The following is a 26,350-nucleotide window of genomic DNA, read 5'->3' on the forward strand; positions in this document are numbered from 1 at the left end:
TATTTTACTAATTTCCCAGTAATGTCATAGTATTTTTGAGCATTGCTACCTCTGCAATCATGTAGCCTTCCTATGAAATTGGATCTTATTTTGCCTACCCTTTCTAAGTCATTTCATGTTGCTGCCTCTGTCTGTCCCAGGTATAACTGACATGCTGGAAAGAGGAGGGATGTTGGCTAAGAGCTGGGTTTGGATCTTGGCTTTACAGCTTGTTACCTTTGTGATCTTGGGCAAGCTACTTAACTGGCTGGGACTCACTCACTCACCAACTCTGTGATATGGGGATAGTGTTAGCTATGTTCGGTACAGAGACTGCTTTAAAGATTAGCAAATTATGTATACCAAGTACCTAGACCAGCACTTAGTAGGTGATCCACAAAAGACAAGTACCTCCACTTTCAGGCAAGATCATTTTATCATCATTGGAGCCATTTAAATGGGTTTATTTAAATACTTATTTGCACTTATTGACATAATAGCAAGTCATGTGTATATGTCCCTAGATATAGGTATATGCTAATATATTATAGTTATAAATTCCAATGTTTTAACTTCTATGGTAGAATTTTTCTTATATATTAACTACTAACTGCATCTATTTTAGGGGGGACTTTCAAGAAGATTGGATATTCGTCCTTTCTGATGGAGGCATAATACTCCATAGTGTATATGGACCACATCTATGCTGAATGAAATAAGTCAAACAGAGAAGGTCAATTATCATATGGTTTCACTTATTTGTGGAACATAACAAATAGCATGGAGGACAAGGGGAGATGGAGAGGAGAAGGGAGTTGGGGGAAATTGGAAGGGGAGGTGAACCATGAGAGACTATGGACTCTGAAAAATAGTCTGAGGGTTTTGAAGGGGCGGGAGGTGGGAGGTCGGGGTACCAGGTGGTGGGTATTAGAGAGGGCACGGATTGCATGGAGCACTGGGTGTGGTGCAAAACAATGAATACTGTTATGCTGAAAATAAAAAATAAATTTAAAAAAAAGATTGGAAATTTCAATTAGGAATCTTGTATGACATGATTTTAAATTTAATAGTCATCTTATTGTCAGAATTCTACTTTTAGTATTTTAAGTTATTTAATATTTAATTTTCTAATGAATTTTGAGGGTTTTTTTCCTTAATCTTACTCTAAGTTCTGCCATATATGGCTTTGATAATAACAACTTACTATAACCAACTTTGGGCAGCCTGCTATGCTTTAGGGCTGCTACATATGCTTTTTGGCCTACTTCCATATAATATGCAATATAGAATCTGTCCTCTATAGCTCGTATTTGCAGTTTGCTTTTCTCCCCCTTTTTGGACCAAATTACACTTGGCCTCACTTTGCTTGTACTTCACTCTGTTTGTGTTTGACTATGTCTTTAACTTGCCAAGGTCACTGTGAATTCTGAATCAACTTTCTAAAGCACTGTCCACTCTGTTCTCATCCCATAAATACATAAAAAGCTTGGTTTACTCACTGGCTAATTCATTGTATCCTTTTACATTTATACACGTTCTCCAGCAGATGTGTATGCACCTAATCCTGGTCTCGAATATGTGCTCAATGCTCTTGAATTAAAGTAGGTTGCGCCTAACATTTCTAGTTAGTCTAGTAGTTATGTCTCTTAAAGGTAGGAATTTGAACGACAAGATTTATTCTTTATAAATACATGCTGCTTGTGTGGATTAACCTGTTCTCTTTAAGGTATCTTCAAGTGGGGTCTCATTTATGGTAGCTTTTTTATTATCCCAGGATATAAATCACATATGCCTTGGATTTTACCTATGAAACCATTTTTACAAAGCCTCTTTTTCTGCTTCATTTTGCATTTTCCTTTGTATCACTTCAACCTTTATGTTATCAAACGTTAGTCTGATAAACACATTCATGAACGCGGGTCCCTCACTCTCTATCCTTCTAAATGCCAATTGGATCTTAATGAATGTGTCTGTCTTGATTGGGTTTCCAAAGACATCTTATTTTAAAAAATTCCATCATCTAATAACCTAATACCTGTCTATTGTTATTATTGATAAACATTCTCTCTGCCAAACTTTACTTTATCTACCAGTTTGCTCTGTTTTTTGCAATGAGAGAAAGTATATGCCTTTAATGCGGGTACAAATCCACATCACTTTCCTTGAAAGAGTAGCCTTTTTTGTCCATAGCCTTACTTGCAATGGTGTTCCTTGCTCTATTAGACTAATAAAAATCAGAATTGAAACATAATAATCATTTCTACCTTTTTCATTCTAGTTTCTGGCATCCGTACTCAAACACAAAGTAGAACTTTCTTTTTCTGGAGGTGTTACCTCATCTTCTTTTACTCTGACTTTGTTTGCTCTGCAGACATACCTTGCATCTTTCTTTAAATTTATCTCTTCAAAACCTTTTGTAGAATTCTTACTTGACAGTTCTTTTTTCCTCTTCCTGAACATCTTTATTTCCTCCTATTCATTGACATAATTTTGTTTCTGCTTAAATAAGTCTAATTGATCAAGCAAGAACTCAGTACACAGGAATCCATTCATTTACTCAATCGTTTTTCCAGAAGTGCCCCTTGCATGTCTGTTCTGTTAAAGACTTTTTGATAGATGCATCACTTTCTTAGCATTGCCTTAGATTCATTACCTAGCAAGACGCACTTCAAGAGGGCAATTGGCAGTTTTTGTATTTTTTACGAAGGAATTACTAACACCGTTATTTCTTTATGTTCCCATGCTTGTTGCCTTTCATCTAGGATGAGCTGGTCTCATTTTTTCTAGTTGGTAGCAGATCCTCCCTTGTTTAGTCAGTGGATCATCCAAATGAAGAAGATAGTGAAATTAGTACAAGTACTAATATAGGCTGTCAATCAGTGTTACTTGGTGTTCCTTTTAAGAAATATTCTTGATCTTTAAGCTGAATGAATTTAGTGATGGGAGCAAAAAGATGTTAAAAACAAAAATAAAAAAAGAAAGAGTACTTATAAAAAGCATGTGGAACTTTTTGACCTCACTAGTAATTTAAAATTTAAATGAAAGCAAAATACTGGTTTCTGTGCTTAGATAAACAAATAAAAGATAATGTCTAATGTTGGCAGGGTGTGTTGAGAGGGACACCCATACACTGCAATCAGTATATAGATGAGTATACTCTCTTTGGAGAGAAATTTGGCAATAATGAAAAAAAATGGCAATACTGATATATACTGTAGCAACAATAGAAGCAATGAAAATCAGATATTTTACAGCTCTCTCAGTTAAGGTCTTAAAAGGACATGCAATAACATTGAATGTACTCTTGATATAATATTACCTCACAAAAGTATAATGCAGGTTGATCACAGTTTCAAAACTATGACCCTTTCATGGGAATAAGAAGAAGGTACTCTAAAACAGTAACAGATTTTATGTTTGGGGAGTGGACTATTTGTTTTTTCATATTTAAAAAAATTTTAAAATAGTAAATGAAACAAATATCACCTAGTACTTGATTTAGTAGCATTCTTAATACCAGATATCCCAAAGACAGATTTATCAAATTAAGTACTCTTAGAGATTTGGAAGGCTGAATGCTTCATTTCTCTTAAGAAATGATAAATTATTACTAGTTAAAGATACTTTTCTTCTCTCTCTCTTCCTTCCCCACTTTTTTCTTTATTTATATATATGTATATATAATATACCTATATATTATGTGTATATATAATATATGTGGAGATATATATACATGTATATGTACATATACATACATATAGACATATATACATACAGACATATATATACATATATGTAAACATATATGTATATATATCTCCATAAGACATTTTCCAATTTATGAAAGAAATAAAATACTTTCTCAGCATTAGATAAAAATGTTCAAGAGTCAAAATCCAACCAAATAGAGATATGCGTGGTTTAACAATTTTTAACACTGTGTATGAGATTGTGCAGGGGCAAGTAGCTCAGTGCGTCAACAGTTGTTAACTGTGATAAACGTATCAATAGAAAAGAAGGGCTAAATTTGTATAAAATATTTCTTTTTTTGAGTGAGCGCCTTATAAGATTAAAGGATTTATATCTTGGCTCATACAGAATACATTTCAAATGCACAGATTTCCCCAGGTCTCTGTGTGTACACGCATGCCTGCCTGTCGCTGTGCTCAGCTGTGCGCAGACAGCTTACAGGAGGGGAGGACCACGTAAATGCTATCAGAGGGGGAAAAAAAAATCATTCCAACCTGAAAAATACTTTCTTTTGAAATGCTTTGATAAAATGTCTTTCATAAAAGTATAATATTTCCACTAAATTTTTCATCTCTAGCTTTAATGTTTGCTACCAATCAGCTCTTATCATCTCTTCCCTTTGATCTATCCTGATGTAAACTCCCTCACTAACAATCTTCTTCTTTTTTTTTTCAGTTTGGTTGTAGATTTCAGTCTGTCTTGAACGCTCAAATCTGAAAATACTCACCATTTTATTTATTGGTCTTTCCAATTCCCAAGGTGATTGTAGAATCATGAGAGATGAATTTCCTAAGTCTCTAATTCAGAATACTTAAAAAGAAATCCTAAATCTTCTACCTCCTTTCTTCTTTCATTCTGATGACTGGAAACAGGGGCCAGAGGCTACATCCAGGGCCTTTTACTGACCCAAAGGAAAGCCCATTACAACTCTCAGGCCTACATTTTTCTTTAGACTCTGGAGTCATGGAATTATGTCCTACAGTTGAAGATAACTCTCTGGAAAACCATGTTTAGTCCATCATGCTTTTGGCTAACTGTTATAAATGGTTAGAAAGCTACTTATTTTCCTTATTCAAACTCTGAAGTCCTCAGCACCTTAGCTGTCATATTCAAAGTGCAGGGAAGGAAGGGAGCAAATAGACCACAGTGTTTACCGCGGGAACGGGCCATGACTCTGGGTCATGGGCAATGGGACTGTGACTGATTTAAATTTATTTTGCATTTAAAAAATTTTCCATAATAAGTATAAATATGTCATTGTTCTAAGGAGAGAAAGATAAGCCTCACTATATATCAATATCAATATCAATATTAATATTGATGTATATATATATATAGAGAGAGAGAGAGACAGAGACATAAACACAAGGGGTGAGACTAAGGTCTAATAGAGAATTAGACTAAGCCAGTAAGTAGTAAGTACTGTTTTTAAATTTTAAAAGCAGTAAGTACTGTTTTTCTTCTACCAGTATCAACGGCCTCCATTTCATTTTTTCCAATTCATTCTTTCTTTCACACAAATTCCATCTCTGTTCAAATACTTCCATGACTACCATGAACAGTATTTATGAATTAAGGCCACCCATTTAAGGCACACAGTCTCCCATGTTTTGGCTCCTGTTCACTTCCCCACACTATACCTGCCGCTAGGCTTCCCCAGGCTGTGTCAGCTCCCCCCCACCATAAGCCATATGATTTTCATATGTGAACTTTGCTCATGCCATCCCGTGTGTGTGTGTGTGTGTGTGTGTGTGTGTGTGTTTGTGTGTGTTTTCCCCTTTCATTTACTTGGTGAACTCTCATGCATGCTTCAGGGTAACATAATTCCATACTTAAATTTTACTGGACATGAGCAAGGGTGTGTTTCTTTCTTTCTCTTTTTCTTCCTTTCCTTCTTGCTCTGTATTTTTCCATTGCATTTGGACACACTACATAACATTATTTATTTTTTTAATTACTTATATACACTAGAGTGAGACTATTTTTTTCCGTTTTCTATCACCAGGGACCATGAAGTACTTTGGCTTCAGAGAATGTTTATACAAAATGCATTAAGTAAGACAGAAGACTGAACTTAAACTTTGTTCCTCTTTTAAAAAAACCAAGTCCTCTTCACTTCCCTAGTTCTGGTACTCATCCTATCCACGTGGAGTTTATAATCTCTACACTATTCTAGGTCATCTTTTTCATTGTGGGAAGCCCTGGAAGGGAGCCTTCATTTCTTGGCCTCCTGTGCAGGGATACCAAAGGATGATGGTTCAGCGCTTCCTGATCTACGCAGGCATGTGCCTGACATGAGTCCTTCCACAAGCCAATGAGACCCTTCGCCTACCTGATTAAGCATGGGATTGAAGGGCTCCATGAATCCATTTTGCCTTAATTGAAGCATGATGGCTCAAGAATTTTATAAATGTGTCATTTTGAAAACTAAAAAATCTTGACTTAGGAATAGTACTTTCACGAAAATCAATGCTTGCTCATTTTTCATAGACTTCTTAGGAATCTTATAACTCTTAAGAGAGATATAAACAGGCTACTTGGCTCCAGTTGTGTTTTACTTAATATTACTGATTGCTTTAAAATGTGGAATACAAAACAATGCAGTAGTAAGCATGTCATCTACTACCCTATTAACTCAAAAAAGAACAATCTATATTTATGGAGAAAAGTTCATTCTGATGTCATTTTTACTACATGTGGTTTGTGTCATCTTTTTTCTAAGATGAAGAAAATGGCAGTTCTTCGGGGTGCTTTGGGAATCCCAAATCTCTTTTGAGGCAAAGTAGGCATCACATCTAACACTGGTAAAAGCCTTTGATCTTCGGCATTATTAGAAAGTTACTACTCTTTAGGGTGAGATTCCTAAGGTTATCCACTGTGTCTAGGTCATTCTATTCAGCTGCATAAGCAGTTCCTTTGATGGATGACTGGTTTTCTACAACGCTAGCATTATCTCAGCAGGAGAAGGTAGTGTTTGATGTGTTGCAATTTGTATTACATGTCCATGGAACATCTCCGGACATTACCTCAGGAGGAGGGGTTAAGAGAAGGAGGAGCTGTGGCTGAAGACATTTAATGACAGAATGAATGGAAATTCAGATTGCTGTGCAGTCAGCCTTAAACACCGACTGCACCCCCCATCTTTCTTTCACATTAATTTAAAAAATCTTATAACAAAATTCTCATAAATATATATAATTTTATTTAATTATAGTCACAAATCAACATCTTCAAAATGACGAGGATTTTGACAGCTTGCAAAGTGGTAAAGACCCTGAAGACTGGTTTTGGTTTTACCAATGTGACCACACACCATCAATGGAAATTTTCAAGACCCGGCATCAGGCTCCTTTCTGTCAAGGTAACATTCCCATGTTATTGTTTCTGATAAAATCATATGGAGTGTAGTTTAGCATGAAGCAAAGGTGTCACTTAGGAAGCAAATACAGATTTGCATGTAGTTCTGAAGTGCTAACGTATTAATATTGGCTTTAATATTGAATCGACTGGGTTTAGTAAATGCTCATTTTCAACTGTTCTGAGTAAAACTATGGCAGTTTTCAACCAACGTCAAGAAGGGTCACAATTCCTGTGAATATGTAAAATGTAAGTGTTCTGTTTAGGAAACAATGACTTTTAAAGGCTACCAGGGCTCGCTCTGTCTGTACAGTCACTATTGCACACAGTTAGGGTTCAAACATGAAGTTGCTTCCATGTTTATGAGCCACAGCACAGAAGGTAATTTGTTAAGCCCTGCTTTACTGGCTCACTGTAATCTTTTCTGTTTTGAAACATCATTTTTTAGGAAAAAATTTCAGAAGGAAAATATCTACATAATTCTGGTATTTGTTAACCATGATGTAGACCATCTCTTTACTTTTTTCCTTTTCCTCTTCGCCACATTTGGGAGTCCACATTTATTATTTTTATTTTGCAGATTAAGACTTGGAGGCAATGAGAAGCTGATAATTCTGTCCCTCTGAATGTATTTATAACTGAAAAGCAGGTCTGGGAAGAGAACATGAAGTGTTCTCCCCTACTCCTACCATTGGATTATGAAATTCCAGTGGGAACTTCTGTTCCTTCCTATAACTTTATTAAGGTATTTATTACCAGAGGCAGCTGAAATTACTCCATGGGAACTTTGCCAATGAAAAACACTTTTAATGAATATAAAGTTCAAGTAATCACAGTAGCTTTAAATAGATGTCTTCTTTAGTAGTAAGAGCTATAAAAAGTGAAGTAGAAAAAACCCCAAACAACCTTTATCTGTTGATGTAAAAATAGGTCCTAATAGTTTTGAGTGTTTTGCTAATACTTTGTATGCTCACTGGGTTGACTAAAAGTGCTCCAAATGCTTCCTCAGCTTCTGTTTCTTAGATCGCTCAAGTCAGGATTCAGTATGGTATTTAGCCCTGAGTGACATCTGTAGGGCTCAGCCTTGCCTATTGGTCTTTGTGGCCTCCAGTGACAGGATGGGGAAAGAATAGGAGTAGAAAGAAAGGAAGAGAGAGGGAGATAGAAAGAGACAGAGGTGAGGAGTGAGAAGGGAAGGGAGAGAGAAATAGAGACAGAGAAAGAGAGAGAAAGAACACAAGATCTCAGGAGAAACTACCACTTTAAAATTAAGAAACCTAGAAACAGCCATTTTCTTGGATTCAGTTTAATTACAACAAGAGAGCCAGAAAGGAGATATGTTCTAAACCATCATCAAATATGCAGTGACTAGACACAAACTCTGAGAGTGACTATTAGTTTCAGTTCAGTGTTAGCAGTATCTCAAGGGTACTCATATATCACTGCAGAGAGACTAGATAGTAATGAAAGTAATGCCATTTACAGTTAGATGTGTCTTCTAAGACTGAAAAGTTGTCTCCCTTGGAATATGTTTTTCTTCTTACAAAAAAAAAAAAAATAGGTAGGCAGGGATAGGTGTAGCTCCATCCAACACCAGAAAAAGAGAAATTGAGTGACTAGTTGAAATGCATAGATCTGACTGAGATTAGAAGCCAGTTATCCATGATCCTAATAAGTGCTCTGTATGATCCCAACCACAACCGCAACAAAATGATTTAATTATATGGATGGACTACAGTGAAAGTAGTTCTTCTAGCTCAGGGTGGCATATATGTTTTAAAGGTCTGCCAAAGTTCATAGCTAAGAATGACAAATTTGTAAGAGGAATAAGCCATCATTTCGTGATGTAGAAGTCATTACTCACACTCAGTGTTTTGGAGTTTTGGAGGAAAGCCAGGCATGAAAAATAGAAGTTCTTGAACTTCACAATAGCAAATTAAAATTCTGTGCAGAAGTCCAAGGGGGCTTGTGTTTTATTCACTTATTTTGGAACAGTTCTCTACCTACTTTTCTTCCTGCCTTCACTTTTTTAAAACTCAGCTCTCCTAGGAAGTTATATCCAAATTTCTTCTTTTTAGATGGACGTCACCTAAAAATTATTAGGATGTGGTTACATAATGGTCAGTGAAGGGCGGTGAGAATAGTCACTAAAGGTTAGTGGCATTATAGTTAGGTATAGCTAATAAATAGATTGCAGAAGATATCCTGTGGGCAGATCTATAAGCAATGCCCTATAAATTAGTTGCCTTTTCAGTGGTTTTGGAGGTCACTTTTCTTGTCCCATTAGTGACAGAGTGGGCTTGACGACAGCAGTAATGCACTTGTAGTTTTATGTGGCCCTTCCTTGTATATTTGTTTGTGGTCAATATTTACAAAATGTAGCTTGCCAATAGACACAGTTGTATTTCTCTTATAGGAAAGAGGTAGGAATTTTAAGGTGCTCTACATTTAAAGGACTTAGCTATCAAGGATATACATGATCAACAGCCAGATCATATGGAAGGTTCAGAGACTTCAATCTTTTTCTACTAGTGTAGAAAATGTTCAGTGCTCAATACTACATTTGGCCAGTTGTAGCAGTGTAGTGGAAAATTCACTGGATGGGGAATAAAAAGATCTGGATTCTAAACCTTCTCGTGCATTTATTAATTCTCTGAACATGGTCAAGTCACAGGTCTTCTTTGAACCTAAATTTTGTTATCAGTAGTATAGAAACAGTTCTTGACTTACTCAAAGGATTATGTGACTATTACATATAACCAGTGCTTAAAAATCTATAAGATACTGGGGTACCTGGGTGGTTCAGTCAGTCATGTGTCTGACTTTGGCTCAGATTCTGATCTCAGGGTCCTGGGATTGAGCCCCATCTCCAGCCTGTATCTAGCAGGGAGTCTGCTTGTCCTTTTCTCTCTCCTTCTACCCCTCCCCCATTCATAGTGGCTCTCAAATAAATAAATAAAATCTTCAAAAAATCATCTATAGGGCGCCTGGGTGGCTCAGTGGGTTAAAGCCTCTGCCTTCAACTCAGGTCTTGATCCCAGAGTCCTGGGATCAAGGCCTGTATCAGGCTCTCTGCTCAGCGGGAAGCCTGCTTCCCTTCCTCTCTCTCTGCCTGCCTCTCTGCCTACTTGTGATCTCTGTCTGTCAAATAAATAAATAAATAAATATTTAAAAAAATCTATAAAATACTGTAAAAACAAACCCTGGATACTTAAGATTTTATGTATTTATTTTAGGAGAGAGAGAGTGCAAGGAAGCAGGGATAGGACCAGAGCAGGCGGGAGGGGGAGAACCTGAAGCAGAATCCATGCTCAATGCAGAGCCCAACATGATGGTCCATCTCATAACCACGATATCACAACCTGAGCAGAAACCAAGAGTTGGACTTTAAATCGACTGAGCCACTCGGGCACTCCAAGCCTTAGATACTAAAAAAAAAAAAAAAAAAAAAAAAATTCTGTCCTACACACTTTAGTAGAAGGACTTAGTAGACACATCAGTTTTTCATGGACTACAAATTATTATAAGGACAAAATGTCTGATGAAAATTCTCAAGTATATATAATGATTTTTCACCTTTGCCTTAATATTAAATTTATCTCTAGGAAGATATTGCTTATAGTGAAATGAGACTCAAGAACTATGAAGCAAATGATCTTTACTATTTTGAATTCAACTCCAAAAGTCAGGATGTACCTCTTAATATCCTTTTTAAAGCTTCTATCCTGGGAGTATACAGGAAGAATAATAAGTGGAAATAAACGGGTAGTAAGTAGATAATCTCTGATTTCAAGAAACTTAAAATTTAAAAATTCTGAATTCACAAGTCTTGGAAAGTCACCAAGACTAAGTAGTTTTATTTTTACTTGCAAATGAATTTGGAAATCAAAGGTATTAAATTGAAAAGGTTAAGTACTTTATGAATCGAAAAGATTCTCAGTAGGTACAGATTCTAACATTAATCCACTTGGTTTTTAAAATGGTGACCTGTGTTACAATGAAGCCGGGAACATAACAGTCCAAGTGTCCTTCTCTCTGGTACTTTAGAAACAATTGAGCCCTAGAGTCATTATTCCCTTTGAATGGTTTTCATTTTGTAAGATTTTTATACTCTGTTTCCAACATTAACCTACCTATTTAGCTCAGTCTTGAGGAGCTATTGTCATTGATTAGAAATTGGCAACTACAAAAACTCCTACAATTAGAATCATTTAGTTATATTGAAGTAGCTTTAAAGACATTCACAGGAAATAGAGTTCATTATTATATTGGATATTACATTGGATATTATATTGGAGCCTCTTTGTAGATATTAAAGGTGGGGTAGGAATAGGGTTATCATACACGTTCAAGAGTAACTATTGTATTAGACCTTTACTACATATATATATATATATATATATATGGTTTTAGGGCTGGATTTCATCTAAGATGATGCAAATTTTTGAAAAAAAAAAAGATTATGTTTCAATCCCCAATGAATGGTTAGATAGTCTGGATGATTAGCAACTGTGTATATTTTAGGTGAATGATATTTCTTTAATTAGGAGGTAGGTCCCTTTTGAACATTTTTGTTTATGTACTCTGCTTTTCATATCCCACTGCTCTTTTCTAAAGCACAGACTCATTTGTTGGTTATCAAGAATGCCTTGTCATTTTGAGCTTCCTGCCATAAAACTGTTGAAGAAGTGATAGTCAAATAGGGCGTAGGTGAGTGTAGGGCAGGAGGTTAGGAGGCTAAGAAATCTGGTAGGCGAAGTGCGTGTAGAAATGGCACGAGCTTGGACTCCTCCTGTTTCCTTCTCCAGCTGATGGAGATTTGAGTTTTCACCTGACCATGCTTAGCAGAATTACTGATCCTGTAGAAGTGAATTTAATGAAATAGAGAACATTCCTTTGCCCTCACTTCTTCATTTAACCTTTTCACATTTCTGACTTGTACCAAAGTCTAAGTTATAATAATAAAGAGTTTTCAGTATCTCTTAAGCAATGGTCATGTCAGAGCCCACTTCAAGGCTTCCTCAGTTTGCTATGCAAGAATGAACGTCCTTGATGGGACTAGCATTTTTTAGGGTATTTATAGTGACTGAAGACTAGAAAGAAGCTACATGAGCCAGCATCAGACTTGGTTATGGACTCCTTAGTCCTAGCACATCTAGTTTCCCCTTGATTTTCTTCATGTGGTCTAAGTGAATTCCACTCATGAAAATATTTTCAAGACTTCTTTGCTCTTTTTTCCTTTTTTGTTAACTTACTAAATATCATATACCAATCTTTTTTTTTTTTTAAAGATTTTAGTTATTTGTCAGAGAGAGAGAGCGAGCGAGAGCGAGCATAGGCAGACAGAGTGGAAGGCAGAGTCAGAGGGAGAAGCAGGCTCCCTGCGGAGCAAGGAACCCGATGTGGGACTCGATCCCAGGACGCTGGGATCATGACCTGAGCCGAAGGCAGCTGCTTAACCAACTGAGCCACCCACGCGTCCCATATACCAATCTTTTATATTTCACAGGGAGATGACTGGCTAACATACAGTTCTAACAGGTGAATCAATAGGGTCAATGTACCACTAAGAATTTTACTGAATAATTTTCATCTATGATGTAAAACTAAATAAAGCCATATTAATTTATTGCCATAAAATAAAAATTGTCCTACAATTTTTTAAAAGATTTTATTTATTTATTCAATAAACAGAGATCACAAGTTGGCAGAGAGGCAGGCAGAGAGAGAGGAGGAAGCAGGCTCTTTGCTGAGCAGAGAGCCTGATGGGGGGCTTGATACCAGGACCCTGAGATCATGACATGAGCCGAAGGCAGAGGCTTTAACCCACTGAGCCACCCGGGCGCCCCTGTCTTATAATATTGGAGAGCCCCCTAGATTCAGGAAAATTTTACCGTAAACTTACACTTTATGAACACAATTTATAATGGAATTTTTCTAAATACTATATTTTATTTATAATGAGAAACATAACTAGAATAAAAATTACTTATGAATCTGACTCATTTGTTTACAAATATCTAGAACAGAGAAGTATTCAAGTAAATTAACCTTGTGAGTTTTTCCCCCCAACAACGGCTTATGTTTAACTAAAGACAGATAACTTAATAGTAATGTAGGATGTAGTAAGGCTATTAACTTAGGATGTTGTAAGTCTTGATTAATTACTGCTGTTACAGTACTTTTAATTGTTGAAGTGTTAGATATTATAACTGCAGAAAAGTCTCATTAAATATTCCACATTTAGAAATTGTGCCTTAATTCTGAATTTTAAGTGTCCTTTTTTGATAATACAACTCCAATAATGAAAAAAGAGGTTTAATTTACCAATAAAGAACACTTTAAGATTTTAACTTTTACCATATTATCTATGCAGTACTAACTGAAATAAATTCTGGCTTTAAGCTTCTCCCATTTTAAAGCTTGGTTCAGATTTATTTTATTTCTTGAGAGGATGAGTACTGATATAAACTAATAGCTAAGAAACATCAGGTAAGCCAGAAATCAAATATGTTATATGGCTTTAGGCCTTGGTGAAAATGAAAATAAACACATGGGGCTTCTTCTTTTTCTGATATACAAATAATTTACATAGTCAAATGATTTAATAGCAATACAGTCAGATTCCCCGAGTAAATGATTTTCATTTCTATTACTAGCTTAAGGGGATTATTGCAACTATCATGTTTTATATTCAAATATTTTATGGAACTTATTGCTAAATTAGCTTAAGCCTTTACATTCAGAACATTTTACTGGTAAATTCTCACACCTAGGGGAAGAAACAGTGCAGTTATTCCCATTTTGTGGATGTGTAAGTGCTGGAGTTAACACAAGGACACCTGGATGTCTATTTTTGTACAAGTGAAACATATCCATAGCAAATCTGGTTAGAATTTTAATTAGGCCTAAAACCACATGGAATTTTTTAATTTGGCTTTTTGTCTACTGTGCTTATTTACTTGGAGCCATCCTTGTTGTTTAACTTGGCTTCATAATGCTCTAAATCATTTCTCCTGCTGTAATGTTATTGCTTACTCAAGAACCCATGTATCTACTGCACTTTATCCTCACATAAAATAAATGATATACATTTTCCATTCCTTTTTTCTCCTTTTGTGGTTGCATTTTGAGAACAGATTGTTTAAATTAAAGAATTAGTAAGGATTCTTGCTTTAATTAACAATTCTATTAATAGGATATTTTAGGGCAGTGACATATTTCTTTCACGTCAACCAAAATATTGTCACGTATTACAACAAAACATGCTGTTTTTCAATTTTCAGTTTGTTTCTCTTATAGTCCCATAAGCTTCACATATGTAGAAATCTAATGTGGTAGGTGTTTACTGCTAGTAATTTTGAATTGTAAGAAAAGTTTCATTTTGACTTGTTTCTACTGTCTCAAACTAATGGATCCAAAGAAAGCTGCTTCAAAGTTAGCCCAGAATGATGCTGCAATGTGGGATGATTAAGGAATGAGTGGATGACTTTTAATAACATAAGACTGAGTGCAAAGGAAAAGCCTAAAGACAGTAATGAACACTGAGCACTTTTAAAACCTTTGTGGGTTAAATTATAAATTATGCTTGAATTTTGACTGTTACTTCCTAAGCCTAAGCTCTCTAAATCAGTTGAGCATAACACCAGGGACACATTTTCAAAGCTTTTTGAAGGAGAATTTAGCTGTGTGACTCCTATTAACAGCTGTTGCATTGTTCTTATCCTGGAAAGTGCTTTGAATCATCTACCCTTTTAAACCTGATTTCAAACTGAGAGTATTAGGGTATAAAATTTCGGTCATTTATTTGTGGTCCCATAAAGCTAATCAGTCATCTTACTAGGAAATGAAAATGGACCCATAAATGTAGGTTTACAATGAATTTTAATTTGAAGGAAAAAATCAAAAGCCCTAAAGAGATGAGTGAGATGTTTAGGGAAAATGTGAGATTTGCTTACAGCATCACATTTTGAGATCATTAAAAACAACAACAACAACATTCTGTGGTACGGTAAAACGACATCAACTTCTTTGGCAGACAAATCAACAATTAAATAGAGAATTTGTTGGAATTTCTACTTATATGCAAGCTCTCTCACAAAAATGTATTTTCATCAGAAATTACCTATGCTCTGTGAAGGAATCACCAGGTTTTTTAAATATTAGAAAGTACAACACCCAAAGATTGTGCAGTTTACTAAAGGTTCCATTTAAAAAGTAATATAAGAATAGGGATCATGTAGAAATTTATGTAACTCAATTTAATTTAGAGAAAATTATAATTATAAAATAAAAGATTAAAATGAGGTAATTGAGTATACACAGAAAAATTCCATTTTAGCCTATTTAAATATTATGTGTGTGGAAAAATTTATAATCTTACGATGTTCCAACTATAAAGTTGTGAAGAGAAGTAATATTTAGTATTACTAGGACAAGGGGACTACTAATTTCAGTCTTTATCCCACAAAATCATATAAAGTCATAAGAACAGACAATTTTTGACTCCTTATTTCATAATCTAACTGGCTCCCAAATCCACAATATCTGAATGCTCCAGGCTAGAAGAAATCAACCTCTGAGCATGAGCTAGTTTTAACACATTTTTCTTGCTACCTATATTGTCTACAAAGTCTGGCCTTAATTGGCAGGGTGCGCATGAGGTGCAGGGTCCTGTTGGATGTTTTGTAAACGTAATTACGTGGATGGGAGAAAAATACAATTGTGAAGGGGTAGAGATAATGTTATTAATTGCAGACACAATTTAAACATTGGTTCAAGGTCAGTCAAGAGAGATTTAGAAGGTATAGGCAAGTGTGTGCGTGTGTGTGTGTGTAGATGTGTGTGTGTGTATGAGTTTTATTTTAGGCAGTTGCATGCTGAACTTGTGCTTAGTGGCCCCTAAAAGTGTATGTCTGCCTCTGGACATTGAACAACTTGGAGGTACCATTGACTTTGGCCTAAGGACCTTAACTGACCTAATTTAGGCACTATGCCAAATTCACTTGAAGTCTGGGCTAATTCTTAACATTTTAGGGATACACGAAGAAAGGAAACCATTCAGGTGTCCTGCAGTGTTCCACATTTCTCTAGTAGTTTCTGGGTTAGAATCCTCATAAACAGCAGAACTTTCTGTCTTGAGACTCGCCAAAGCCTTTGAATTCTTATTGACTCGTGACTATCATAAGTTAGGTTCTCCAGAAGCAGATATTAAATGGTGTTTAGGGAGCCAGACATGTATTAGCGGTTAATGCTTGTGGAGGGAATTTGAGGCAATGGAGTTGGGCAGAGAAGAAGTAAACTGTGATGCAGGTTTGAGAAAGCGTAGGTCAACCCGACAGAAAGCTCTTGCCCACCAGAGTTTCCTGTGTTGGGCCGGGGCCTTCCTCTCCCTGCCAGCCTCAGTAACCAGTGCGGGCATGGGGCTCTCCGTGCAGGGCCTGTGGCAAAGCAGCTCTCTGCAGCTGAGGCAGACCATCAGGGAACCGACTGGTGGTGACTATCCACTGACCTCCCCCCTTGCAGCAGGGCAGCAGGGCCTTCATGAAGGGGGACTGAGCGGTGGGTCTCCATGTTCACCACATCGATAGTCCTGACAGTCTTCAGAGCTTCAGACTCAAGGGCCTGGAATTGGTGTGAAAAGTTCTCAGAGCCTTCTGGTTCTCCTAAGATCACAGGATACAGCTAATGACTTGACCTTCCACTCTGATGATTTACAGACAGACTTATAGACAGGTGATTCTCGGCTGACCTGGACACCTGCCAGGTTATCCACGGCAGTTTTGAAAGAAAGATCTTATAAATACATTCGAGTGAGTTTGTAATTGAAATGCTTTTTTGTTCCCATTTGAAAAGATTGGAAAGAAGAAATAGAAGTAAGCTTAGGAGAAGAAAAAGGGGCCATACGTACCTCAGCTGAAGCTGAAACCTTCTACCTGGCTGATAGCGGGATAGAGGGTTGTAGATTCTAGGTAACACTGACTACATTCAGAAGCCACTTTTTTTCTGTTTACTACTGGAATGATCTTGACTCCTCCAAACCTCAGTTAGCTTTACTGTAAAATACAGTTCTTAACATGACCTACCTCACTGTTTTTTTGTGAAGATTAATTGAGAAAATCCATTGGTAGCTTTAGAAGCAGTGCCCAACCCATCATGTTAATTATTATTAATGAAACCTTATGAAGGGGATCAGGGTAGAGCCCTCGGTGAGGTCAATGTTCTCCCAAATCCCATTTTTCCAACATAACTTCATAATTCTATTTGAGGTAAGGTAACTTTCTCAGAACAGCATACATTTATCTTTCAAATCTATATACAAAGTTTATTGGTGAAACTATATATAGACTTTAATAAGCATTGGTAACTATACATGCCATCTGGTTTATGCCTTAACAGGGTCTCATTAAAGCAATATCAAAAGGTAGAAATAGTATCGTGACAGGTCATCCACTTTTATAAGGCATGCTTAAGACATGGTGTGCTTTATATATATTTTTTCAAACATGATGATTATTACAGAATTAAAATAGAAACAAAACAAAATGGGAGGTACTTTAACATATGGACACAAAGTAGAGAAAAATTGAAGTATACATGTCATCTTTAGTTACTATTCTCAAATTTAGTTAAAATCTTTATTGAGTGTCAAGTATGCACGAGCACTAAATGTAAACCTCAGAAAGAATATCGGTAAAGATATGGCAACCTCAGTTTTTTTTTTTTTTTTTTCTTTCCCAGAGGGAGATAAAAACAGACTATTAGTTGTAAACTATTTGGGGGTTTGGTATAGAAGTGTAATATTATGAGACTATATTAGTGAATTAAAATCAATGAATTTACCAATGACCTATAGTAAAATTTGGTAAGGATTTTAGATGAAAAGTTAAAGAAGAGGGGCACCTGGGTGGCTCAGTTGGTCAAGCCTCCAACTCTTGGTTTTGGCTCAGGTTGTGATCTCAGAGTGGTGAGATTGAGCCCTGTGTTGGGCTCTATGCTCCATGGGCAGTCTATTAGAGGTTCTCTCCCTCTTATTCTCTCTCTACCTCTTGTTCTCTAAAATAAATAAATATATAAATCTTAAAAAAAAAAAAAGTAAAGGAAGAAAGGAAAATAATTGGGCTATGTATGCACACATAATTTATTATTCCTTTTCCCCAGTGATGGAGGCTTAGGTTTATGTTGACATTAAGATAATAATTAATATTAGTAATGGAAGCAACCCATTAGGAAGGCCAAAGAATAAAGATTAGAAATGATCTTCTAGACTCTTCTGAGGATATTATCTGTATGACACTTAGTTGGTATAGAAACCTAGGGATGCTTATGAGGTAAGGGCTGCCAACCAGCCCCAACTTATTCTTTACTTTTATCTTCCATCTTTTAGCATGAACTATGCCTATGTGGGACATCTGTCTTTGTTTTCAAGTACAAATAAGCAAGCAAACAAAACCCAGTAGCCAGTGGGCATCAGAGAATTGATTAGTAAAACCATAATATCAGCATGTGAACAACATTCAGCATCACATAATGGCCCATATTTCTGTGCATTCACCAAGTATATTGTGATTATATGACTGTGTGAACAATAGTGGGCCATTTCTGTGAGGATATAAAATTAAATCGGACTTCGGATTTTCTGTCTCAGAAGTTGTGACCTAGCAGAGTAGAAGAGTAACTTAAACAATTAAAACAAAAGGTAACACAAACAGTACACACACACATGCAGTGACAGCACAGGAAAAGCAGTGGTTGATTCTGACTTGGGGGATCTTTGAAGACATATTATGAGCCGGGCTAAGAAGGATAACCAGGACAGAAACAGGCAAAGAGGAGACATTTATGCACAAAGTCTAGAGAGGTGGCGAGTCTAAGGGATTCCATAATGGGCCAGATGAGGGGACTTGGAATGTTAATTGGGGAACGTGAAGATTAGTGTTATGCAGTATATGTTTAAGAAAGATAACCTTTAACTTCACTGCATGGGATAGGTAGAAGCAGGGAGAGTTTGGAGACAGAGGGAACAATTGGGAGCCAATAATAAATGATGATGGAGATTTCTCTCTTGGGTGGTGACAAAATCCAATGTAGTATGGAGTTAGTTCTTGAAGCAAGTCAGTGACAACCTGTGAGTTATTAATAGTCATTATGAATTATTAGGTACTGTGTGATGAGGTGGAACTGTTTTATTTTATTTTATTATTTTTTTTGCAGTAAGAGTCCTTAACATGAGATCCAACCTCTTAAAAGATTTTTAACTGTACAGCGCAGTTTTAGGGACAATGTTGTACAGCAGATCATTAGAACTTATTCTTCTTAAACATTTGAGACTTTATGTCTGTTAGTTAGTAACTCCCCTTTCCCCTTCTTACCCTGGCCTCTGGCAACCACGTTTCTTCTTCCTGATTCTACACGTTTGACTATTTCAGGTATCTTACGTAAGTGGAATTATGCAGTGTTTGTCTCTCTGTGACTGGCTTACTTCACTTAGCATACTGTCCTCACAGTCCATCCATGTTGCCATGTATGACAGGATTTCCTTCCTTTTTTAAAGCTAAGTAATATTCCATTGTATGTATATGTGGCATTTTCTTTATCTACTCATCTGTTGATGGATATTTAGGTTGCTTTTATACCTTGACTATTGTGAATAGTGCTACAATGAAGATGAAGTTCTACTATCTCTCTGGGATCCTTAATTCAATTCCTTGGGTAAATATCCAGAGGTAGGATTGCTAGATTATATGTTAGTTCAGTTTTACTTTTTTTGGAAAAATCTCCATACCATTTCCCACAGTGGCTACACCAATTTTGCATTCCCATTAACAGTGGAATTATTTTTAATTGCAGTAGTAATTATTTTAAGTAACTTTATTATCTAGCCTGTAGGACCAGATGTGATTTGAAAGTTGTTATTCCCAAGGGATGTTAGGAAAAGATGCCAAAGAGAGAGACCCTGAAACTCCATCTTACTATTTGTCTTAATATCATTGGATTTGAAAGATTTGTAAAACCAACTGCTACTAGAAAATTATCAAATTAGAAGTCTACATTTTATAAAAGAGTTCAGCCAAAAAATAAGACAAATGAAATAAGAATTCATGATGTGGTGAAAAGTAAACACTTATATTAAGTATAAAATGAAAAAATAGTTGTTTATTTTTCCGTATTAAATTTTATAATTTTCTCTATCAAAGGAAATAATGGAGAAGATCGTATGGAAGAGAGTGCATGCTTTCCTTTTTTCTGTTATAGTGAATTCATTATCATTTAGCAGTACTAACGGTTAGTAGATTATCTGCGTGAAGTGATTTTACTAAAGTGTGATAATGACTTTATAAAAAGGAATTGCTGTACCCATTTACATCTCTAGTTGGTGGAATATGGAAGAGAAAAATACTGTGAAAGCAGGTGTTCTTTATTCTCTTAACTAGTCTCCCAGGAAATAAGTCACACGGAGTTAAAGGACAGCTATATATTGCCCATTGTTTCTTACCTTTGTGAGCAGTGCCTAAGAGGAATAGTTAAAATATGACTTGCATTCTGCAAGCCAATTAGGTTACAGCGAAACAAAAATAGATCTATGTAGCTTCTTTGCCACCTGAAAGCCATTCATTCAAATATCCATTCATTCATTCATTCAGCCCGTCAGTATTTGCAGGGTATTTTCTACTGGTGTGATTTTAGGGTGTAATGATACCTTCTCTTCAATCTCTATATTTAGAATCAAAACAGAAATAAGACACAGTGTTCAAATAGACAGCAATCTGAATATCATCTTTATTACTGCTAAAGCTGTTTAGAAAACAAGGCCCAGCTCTGTAACAAAATATGTTTCTTGTAACTCCTTTCCCTGAGTCGAGTGTATTCACTCACAGCTGCTCCTCTCCTATCTGGATGTACAACTGAGAACAGGTTTCTTTGAAAAGAGAGTTAAGAAGGGCTGAGCCAGGGGGCGCCTGGGTGGCTCAGTGGGTTAAGCCGCTGCCTTCGGTTCAGGTCATGATCTCAGGGTCCTGGGATCAAGTCTTGCATCGGGCTCTCTGCTCAGCAGGGAGTCTGCTTCCTTCTTTCTCTCTCTCTGCCTGCCTCTCAGTGTACTTGTAATTTCTCTCTGTCAAATAAATAAATAAAATCTTTAAAAAAAAAAAGAAGGGCTAAGCCAGTCTTGCTCAATTCCATTTCCCAAAGTCACCAATCATTCCTCTTACTTTTACTTTGTGGACTGGAGTTAAATGACCTTTCCAAAGTCTCTGAAAATTAGCTTCATGGACCAAAGTATGAATTCAGGAAGGAATAAAATCACCCACTATGTGCCAGTCATTGTGTTATGTGCTGGTGATGCTGTCTTGGACAGACAAGGCAGACTTTCTGTCCTTGATGTTGTCTGGTGCTGCCTATAATCTTATTGGAGAAATTAGTCATATACTTGGTTATGGGGCAGTAAATAATAAGTGCCAATTTTTGTTTAGTCTTAACTTGAGAAAGGACAAGTCTTCTACTGCTTGTTCGATTAATGCACAAAGATGATGAAACTTGGGTTTCTAACAAGTGGTAGAGTTCAGGGAGGTAGAAAGAAGGGAGGCAGAGATGAGGGTGAGAACTTGGGCATACCAGAATCTCTATGGCTCTTCAAGGTTTGTTTTTCTGACAAAGTCTCCAGAGGCATCCATAGAGTTGACCTTTAATACACTACAATTAGTCACATTTATAAAACCAAAACCAAAACTAAACAAACAAAAAACAAACCAAAAAGCCAGTGAATCCATATTTTATCAGGAAGTGGGGGGAGAGAAAGCCAAATGGTGAAAGGGGGGAGAGAGGGTCACAATTGCTCTCTCCAACCCAACTGCATTTATATTACCTCCCCCCTTCCACAGAGCACAGTTTTATTCATTCATTCATTCATTCATTCATTCATTTAAATTCAATTAATTAACATATATTACATTATTAGTTTCAGAGGTAGAGGTCAGTGATTCATCAGTCTTATATAATACCCAGTGCTCCTTATGTCACATGCCTTCCGTAATGCCCATCACGCAGCCACCCCATCTCTCCAGCCCTTTCCCCCGCAGCAATCCTCAGTTTGTTTCCTATGATTCAGAGTCTCATGGTTTGTCTCTCTCTGATTGTTTTGTTTTATTTTTTTTTTCTTCCCCTGTGACACTCTGTTTTGTTTCTTAAATTCCACATATGAGATGATAATAGTCCCAGAGTACAGTTTTAAATAGTCCCTAATAGATAAGGCCTGGGCACAGATTGGTATAGATGTGGTCAACATAGAAGAAGTAACTGACCATAGTCTATGAATTTTTTTTCCCTATAGTACTTGCTTTTCTCCAGAATTCTACTCCCTCTATACTTAAAATAATTCCTCACCTGGTTAGATGGAAAATTATACTTACTCTTATCCTGAAATAACTATATAATTTATATATTTACAATATATAGTTGTTTTATTTTTCAAGTCTGTGATCTAGGCATTTGGCAAACCAATGTGACTGACCTTATTGAAATGAGATTTCTAGATAGATGCTTCTTGTTCTGCTGCCCCTGTGCTAAGGTTATTTTCCTCATTACATTTAGGGGATGATGCTTGTTTGGGATGATAAATGATGTTGAATGGAGAAAAGGGATTGATTTACATTCCATTAATAAAAGCAGTATAAATATCTCTTAACTGCTAACCTGAAGATGGGTACCGATACAACCCAAAATTTCTTTGTTATATTTCATCATTTTGTTGTCAGTTTGGTTGAGTCAATATGAGTAAAAGCAACTAACAACAACACATAATTAGTTCTTTGACTTTGAGGCACTTAAATCTAAAATTAGATAGTGAATTAAAAGTTAAGATTTTTTATTGGCTATGATCTTGAGATTTGAAGAATATTCTTATAATTTCATATGCATTTAATTAGTGATGAAGAATTACACTATAATGAAAATGAGGACTCAATTAAAATGAGGCCACTAAGTGGATCCTGTCACACATGGAATTTAATTTTCATGAAGGTTTTACTAAGAAAAGTTTTTAGACTATTAGTCAAAGACCCAGAGGGGAAAAAGTAAAATGAAGAACTTTAAGGACATGTGAAAAGAATTGAGACTGTTCATCCCAGGTCGTCAACAGCAACAACAACAAAATGAGGAAAAATCCAAAGTAGCTATCTGCAAATAATGCTCATATAAGTATTTACATTTTGGAGAATAGTTGTTCTCCATGTGTAATGAGAGCAAACCAGACTAAAATCCTTCATAATTCTACCAAGCAGGGGTCAGAGTAAACTCACTTCAGAATTTATTGCATGCTTCCATTGCTCTACAATGACTGACAAAGAGATAGGCAGCAGCCAGTTAGACTCCAATTTCTACTTGAGTAAGATGGGTAATAATACATGTTTATTCACCTAATTTTGGTGATCAAGAAATAAATAGCTTTCGGTGTACAAAATAACTTTTGATCCCTTTGAGTTCACCTTTCCTTACGCCTTTCACTTGAATCTGCTGTGACAAACTCATGCTTTAACACCTGAGAACGATAAGAGAAATGTAAAATAATTTTTCTTCAAGAGTCATGTGCATAAATTATCTTAAAATTAAATAGAATAAAACGGAATTTTCTTCGCGTACCCGTATATTTTAGAATATACTGGGTAAGGAGAGCTTTCTCATTCTTTGTCTATGTTTGCGAAGTGAGATAAGAAATGAAACAGTTTGTTAAGTAATTCAAGCACCGTCAGCCTCTTTGATGTGAAATGCCTAGTAAATTGAATTTTGAATGATCATGGTATTTGTCTTACTCTGCACAACACGTATTTGTACACTTATGTACAGCACACTCACTATGCTTGTGTGGGTATAACCATCCACTGATCTTTCCCTCTTCGCCCCTTGTCTCCCTCAATGCCACTCAGGTCTCTTTTCCAACATAGTATCTCCGCTTGATGGGACTAAATTAAACACATTATAGAACGGCATTCTTGGTTAAGCATAACAGAAAGGCAACTCAAAACAAGTATTTGCTTATTTTTGAATTCATTCCTTGACAAACTGAAAGCTGAACAATAATGATAAAAATAGTAACAATTTCTGGTATTATGTTATTTTCTTCATATTGACACTCAATATGAAAAAATTGAATAATTGTCTACTCTGGGCAGATCTAACACTCTGTCCACATGAAGTTTGTTTTCCAGGACGTTAAGGCAGGGAGGCAATGACTGCTGTAAAGGAAAAGCAGATAGAGCACGGGGTTGGGGTGGGGGTGGGGAGTTGGAGGAGTTGGGGGGATGGGAGATGGGGGGGTGGGAGGGGGCAATATTTTCATTTTAAATAAGAGGGAGGAGATATGACTCACCAAGAAGATGGATGACATTTGAGCAGACTTGAAGGCATCTTCTTCTTCCTTTAAAAAAAAAAAAAAAGATTTATTTATTTATTTGAGAGAGAGCAAGCAAGCACAAGTGGGAGGGGCAGATATGGAGGGAGAGAGAATCTCCAACAGACTGTGCTAAGCACAAAGTCTGACACAGGGCTTGATCTCACCACCCTGAGATCAAGACCACAGCCAAAACCAAGAGCCAGATGCTTAACCAACTGAGCCACAGAGGCATCCCTTGAAAAAACCTTTAAATTTGGGGCTTTAAATTCAAAATTTGACATGAATTCTTTCATAAAATTTTAATTTTTATTATTTAAAGCATAGATGGAAAAGAAAGGGTGAATTCTTTTATTAAAGAAAAATCTCCCAAAGGAAAGGATATTTTATTTATCATGTTATCTCCAGGTGCTTCAGTGATATTCTTCTGGAGGTTTCTTCCTTACCATTCAGTCACATATCTAGACCTTTTGCTAAATGGAGGGTCTGGGGACATTTGTCCATGTATTTCCAGAGCCTGGTGTGGGATTTGGCACATGGTAGGAACTCAATGAGTTTTGACCTGAATGTGAAAGCAGTCTTCTTGACACATATATTTTTATTAAACACATAGGGACCATGTCATGATAGAGGTCCTTTACTTAGTAGAATTCATATTTATATATCCTTTGGTTACTTTTCCTGACATTATATGAATGTACAGGCTTCTCTTCCTTAAGGTTTCCTTTGTACTTTCAGCATTCAAAGTATTAAAGGGCTCTGTCAGTAGGCACTTAAATTATCCTTTAATGGTACAATCTAATTCCTAGGCTACGGACCTCTTTCTCTCAGGGCGAGGCTACTAAAATATCTTACAATAGTCACAAGGTGATTTCTTTTGGACTCATTGGAATGAAATAGCATTTGGGGAACTATTAGCTAGAAGAGGGGATACCAAATAATAGCCCTTTGTTCAGAGTTCCTCTATCAATTCATAGATAAGTCAATTGGCACTCATCATTTTAAACTCATCAGAGGCCTATGTAGTTAAGTGGAATATAAAGGGTACCATAGGCTATAAACAGAAGCCTTGGAAGAATATAATGTGTAGTGGGAAAGAGGATCGGAAGATCTATAAAAGCTGCCAAAAAGAACAAAAAATATAATTAAAGGATCAAAAAGACATATTGAACACAATCTCAGGGACTATTTCAGGCAACAGTAAATGTCTCCTCAAGTATATCTTTAAGAGACTGAAAGTAAAGTAGAAATCTAGTCCCATGGAGAGAGAAAGAAAAATGCCAAATAGAATTGTGGGAACAGGCTAACAAGAATTGGATTTGCTTATGTTAATTTTTACCTTTCTTTAAAATAATTAGATGGTGTCTAACCCAGAGATCAGACAATTTGAAATTCTTAGATGGGAAAAGGGGAAAAAAGTGAAAAAGTAAATAGATGATATTTTAGGCAGGGATGGCTTCGAGTAGGATAGATAAACTGATGGATAGAAAACAGCTGAAGTTTGTAGTTTGTAGCCGTTTTGCCAACTAAGTCCAGTTGTTTTAGGTTCTATCAAAGTTACGTATTATTTAGGAAGATGTTTTCTTTCCTCCTTCCATTTTGTGAAAGCATGTAGGTTACACATGACTTCCTCAAGAACAGAAAATAATACTTTGAGGAGAAAATACTTTTTTGACAGTGAATTTTCATTACTTGGACCAAAGAATTTCACCTAGTGAAACATGTCAGAGCTACCTAGGGAAATTTCCCATTAAAAATATCCCTACTGAGAACCATCACCATAGACATTTGATTAGCTTTTAACAATCTTCAACAATACACTGAACATTATCACTCTTACTTCCTAAAATCATCAACCCCTGTCTTCAATCGTAAATAAAC

The 26,350-nt window shown here is 36.2% G+C and overlaps 1 protein-coding gene across 1 annotated transcript in view; it reads left to right on the forward strand.

The window, feature by feature from the left end:
• Positions 1-6,822: 6,822 nt before the first annotated feature.
• The window catches only part of CPS1 (carbamoyl-phosphate synthase 1), a 123,680-nt gene continuing 104,152 nt past the window's right edge, over positions 6,823-26,350 (forward strand). Inside the window, exon 1 of the mRNA XM_032354679.1 lies at positions 6,823-7,090. Within this exon, the coding sequence (XP_032210570.1) occupies positions 6,965-7,090 (126 nt within the window). The 5' untranslated portion in view covers positions 6,823-6,964. The remainder of the gene's footprint in view (positions 7,091-26,350) is intronic.

The sequence above is a fragment of the Mustela erminea genome, chromosome 8, assembly GCF_009829155.1.
Source record: "Mustela erminea isolate mMusErm1 chromosome 8, mMusErm1.Pri, whole genome shotgun sequence".
In the NCBI taxonomy this organism is placed as follows: Eukaryota; Metazoa; Chordata; class Mammalia; order Carnivora; family Mustelidae; genus Mustela; species Mustela erminea.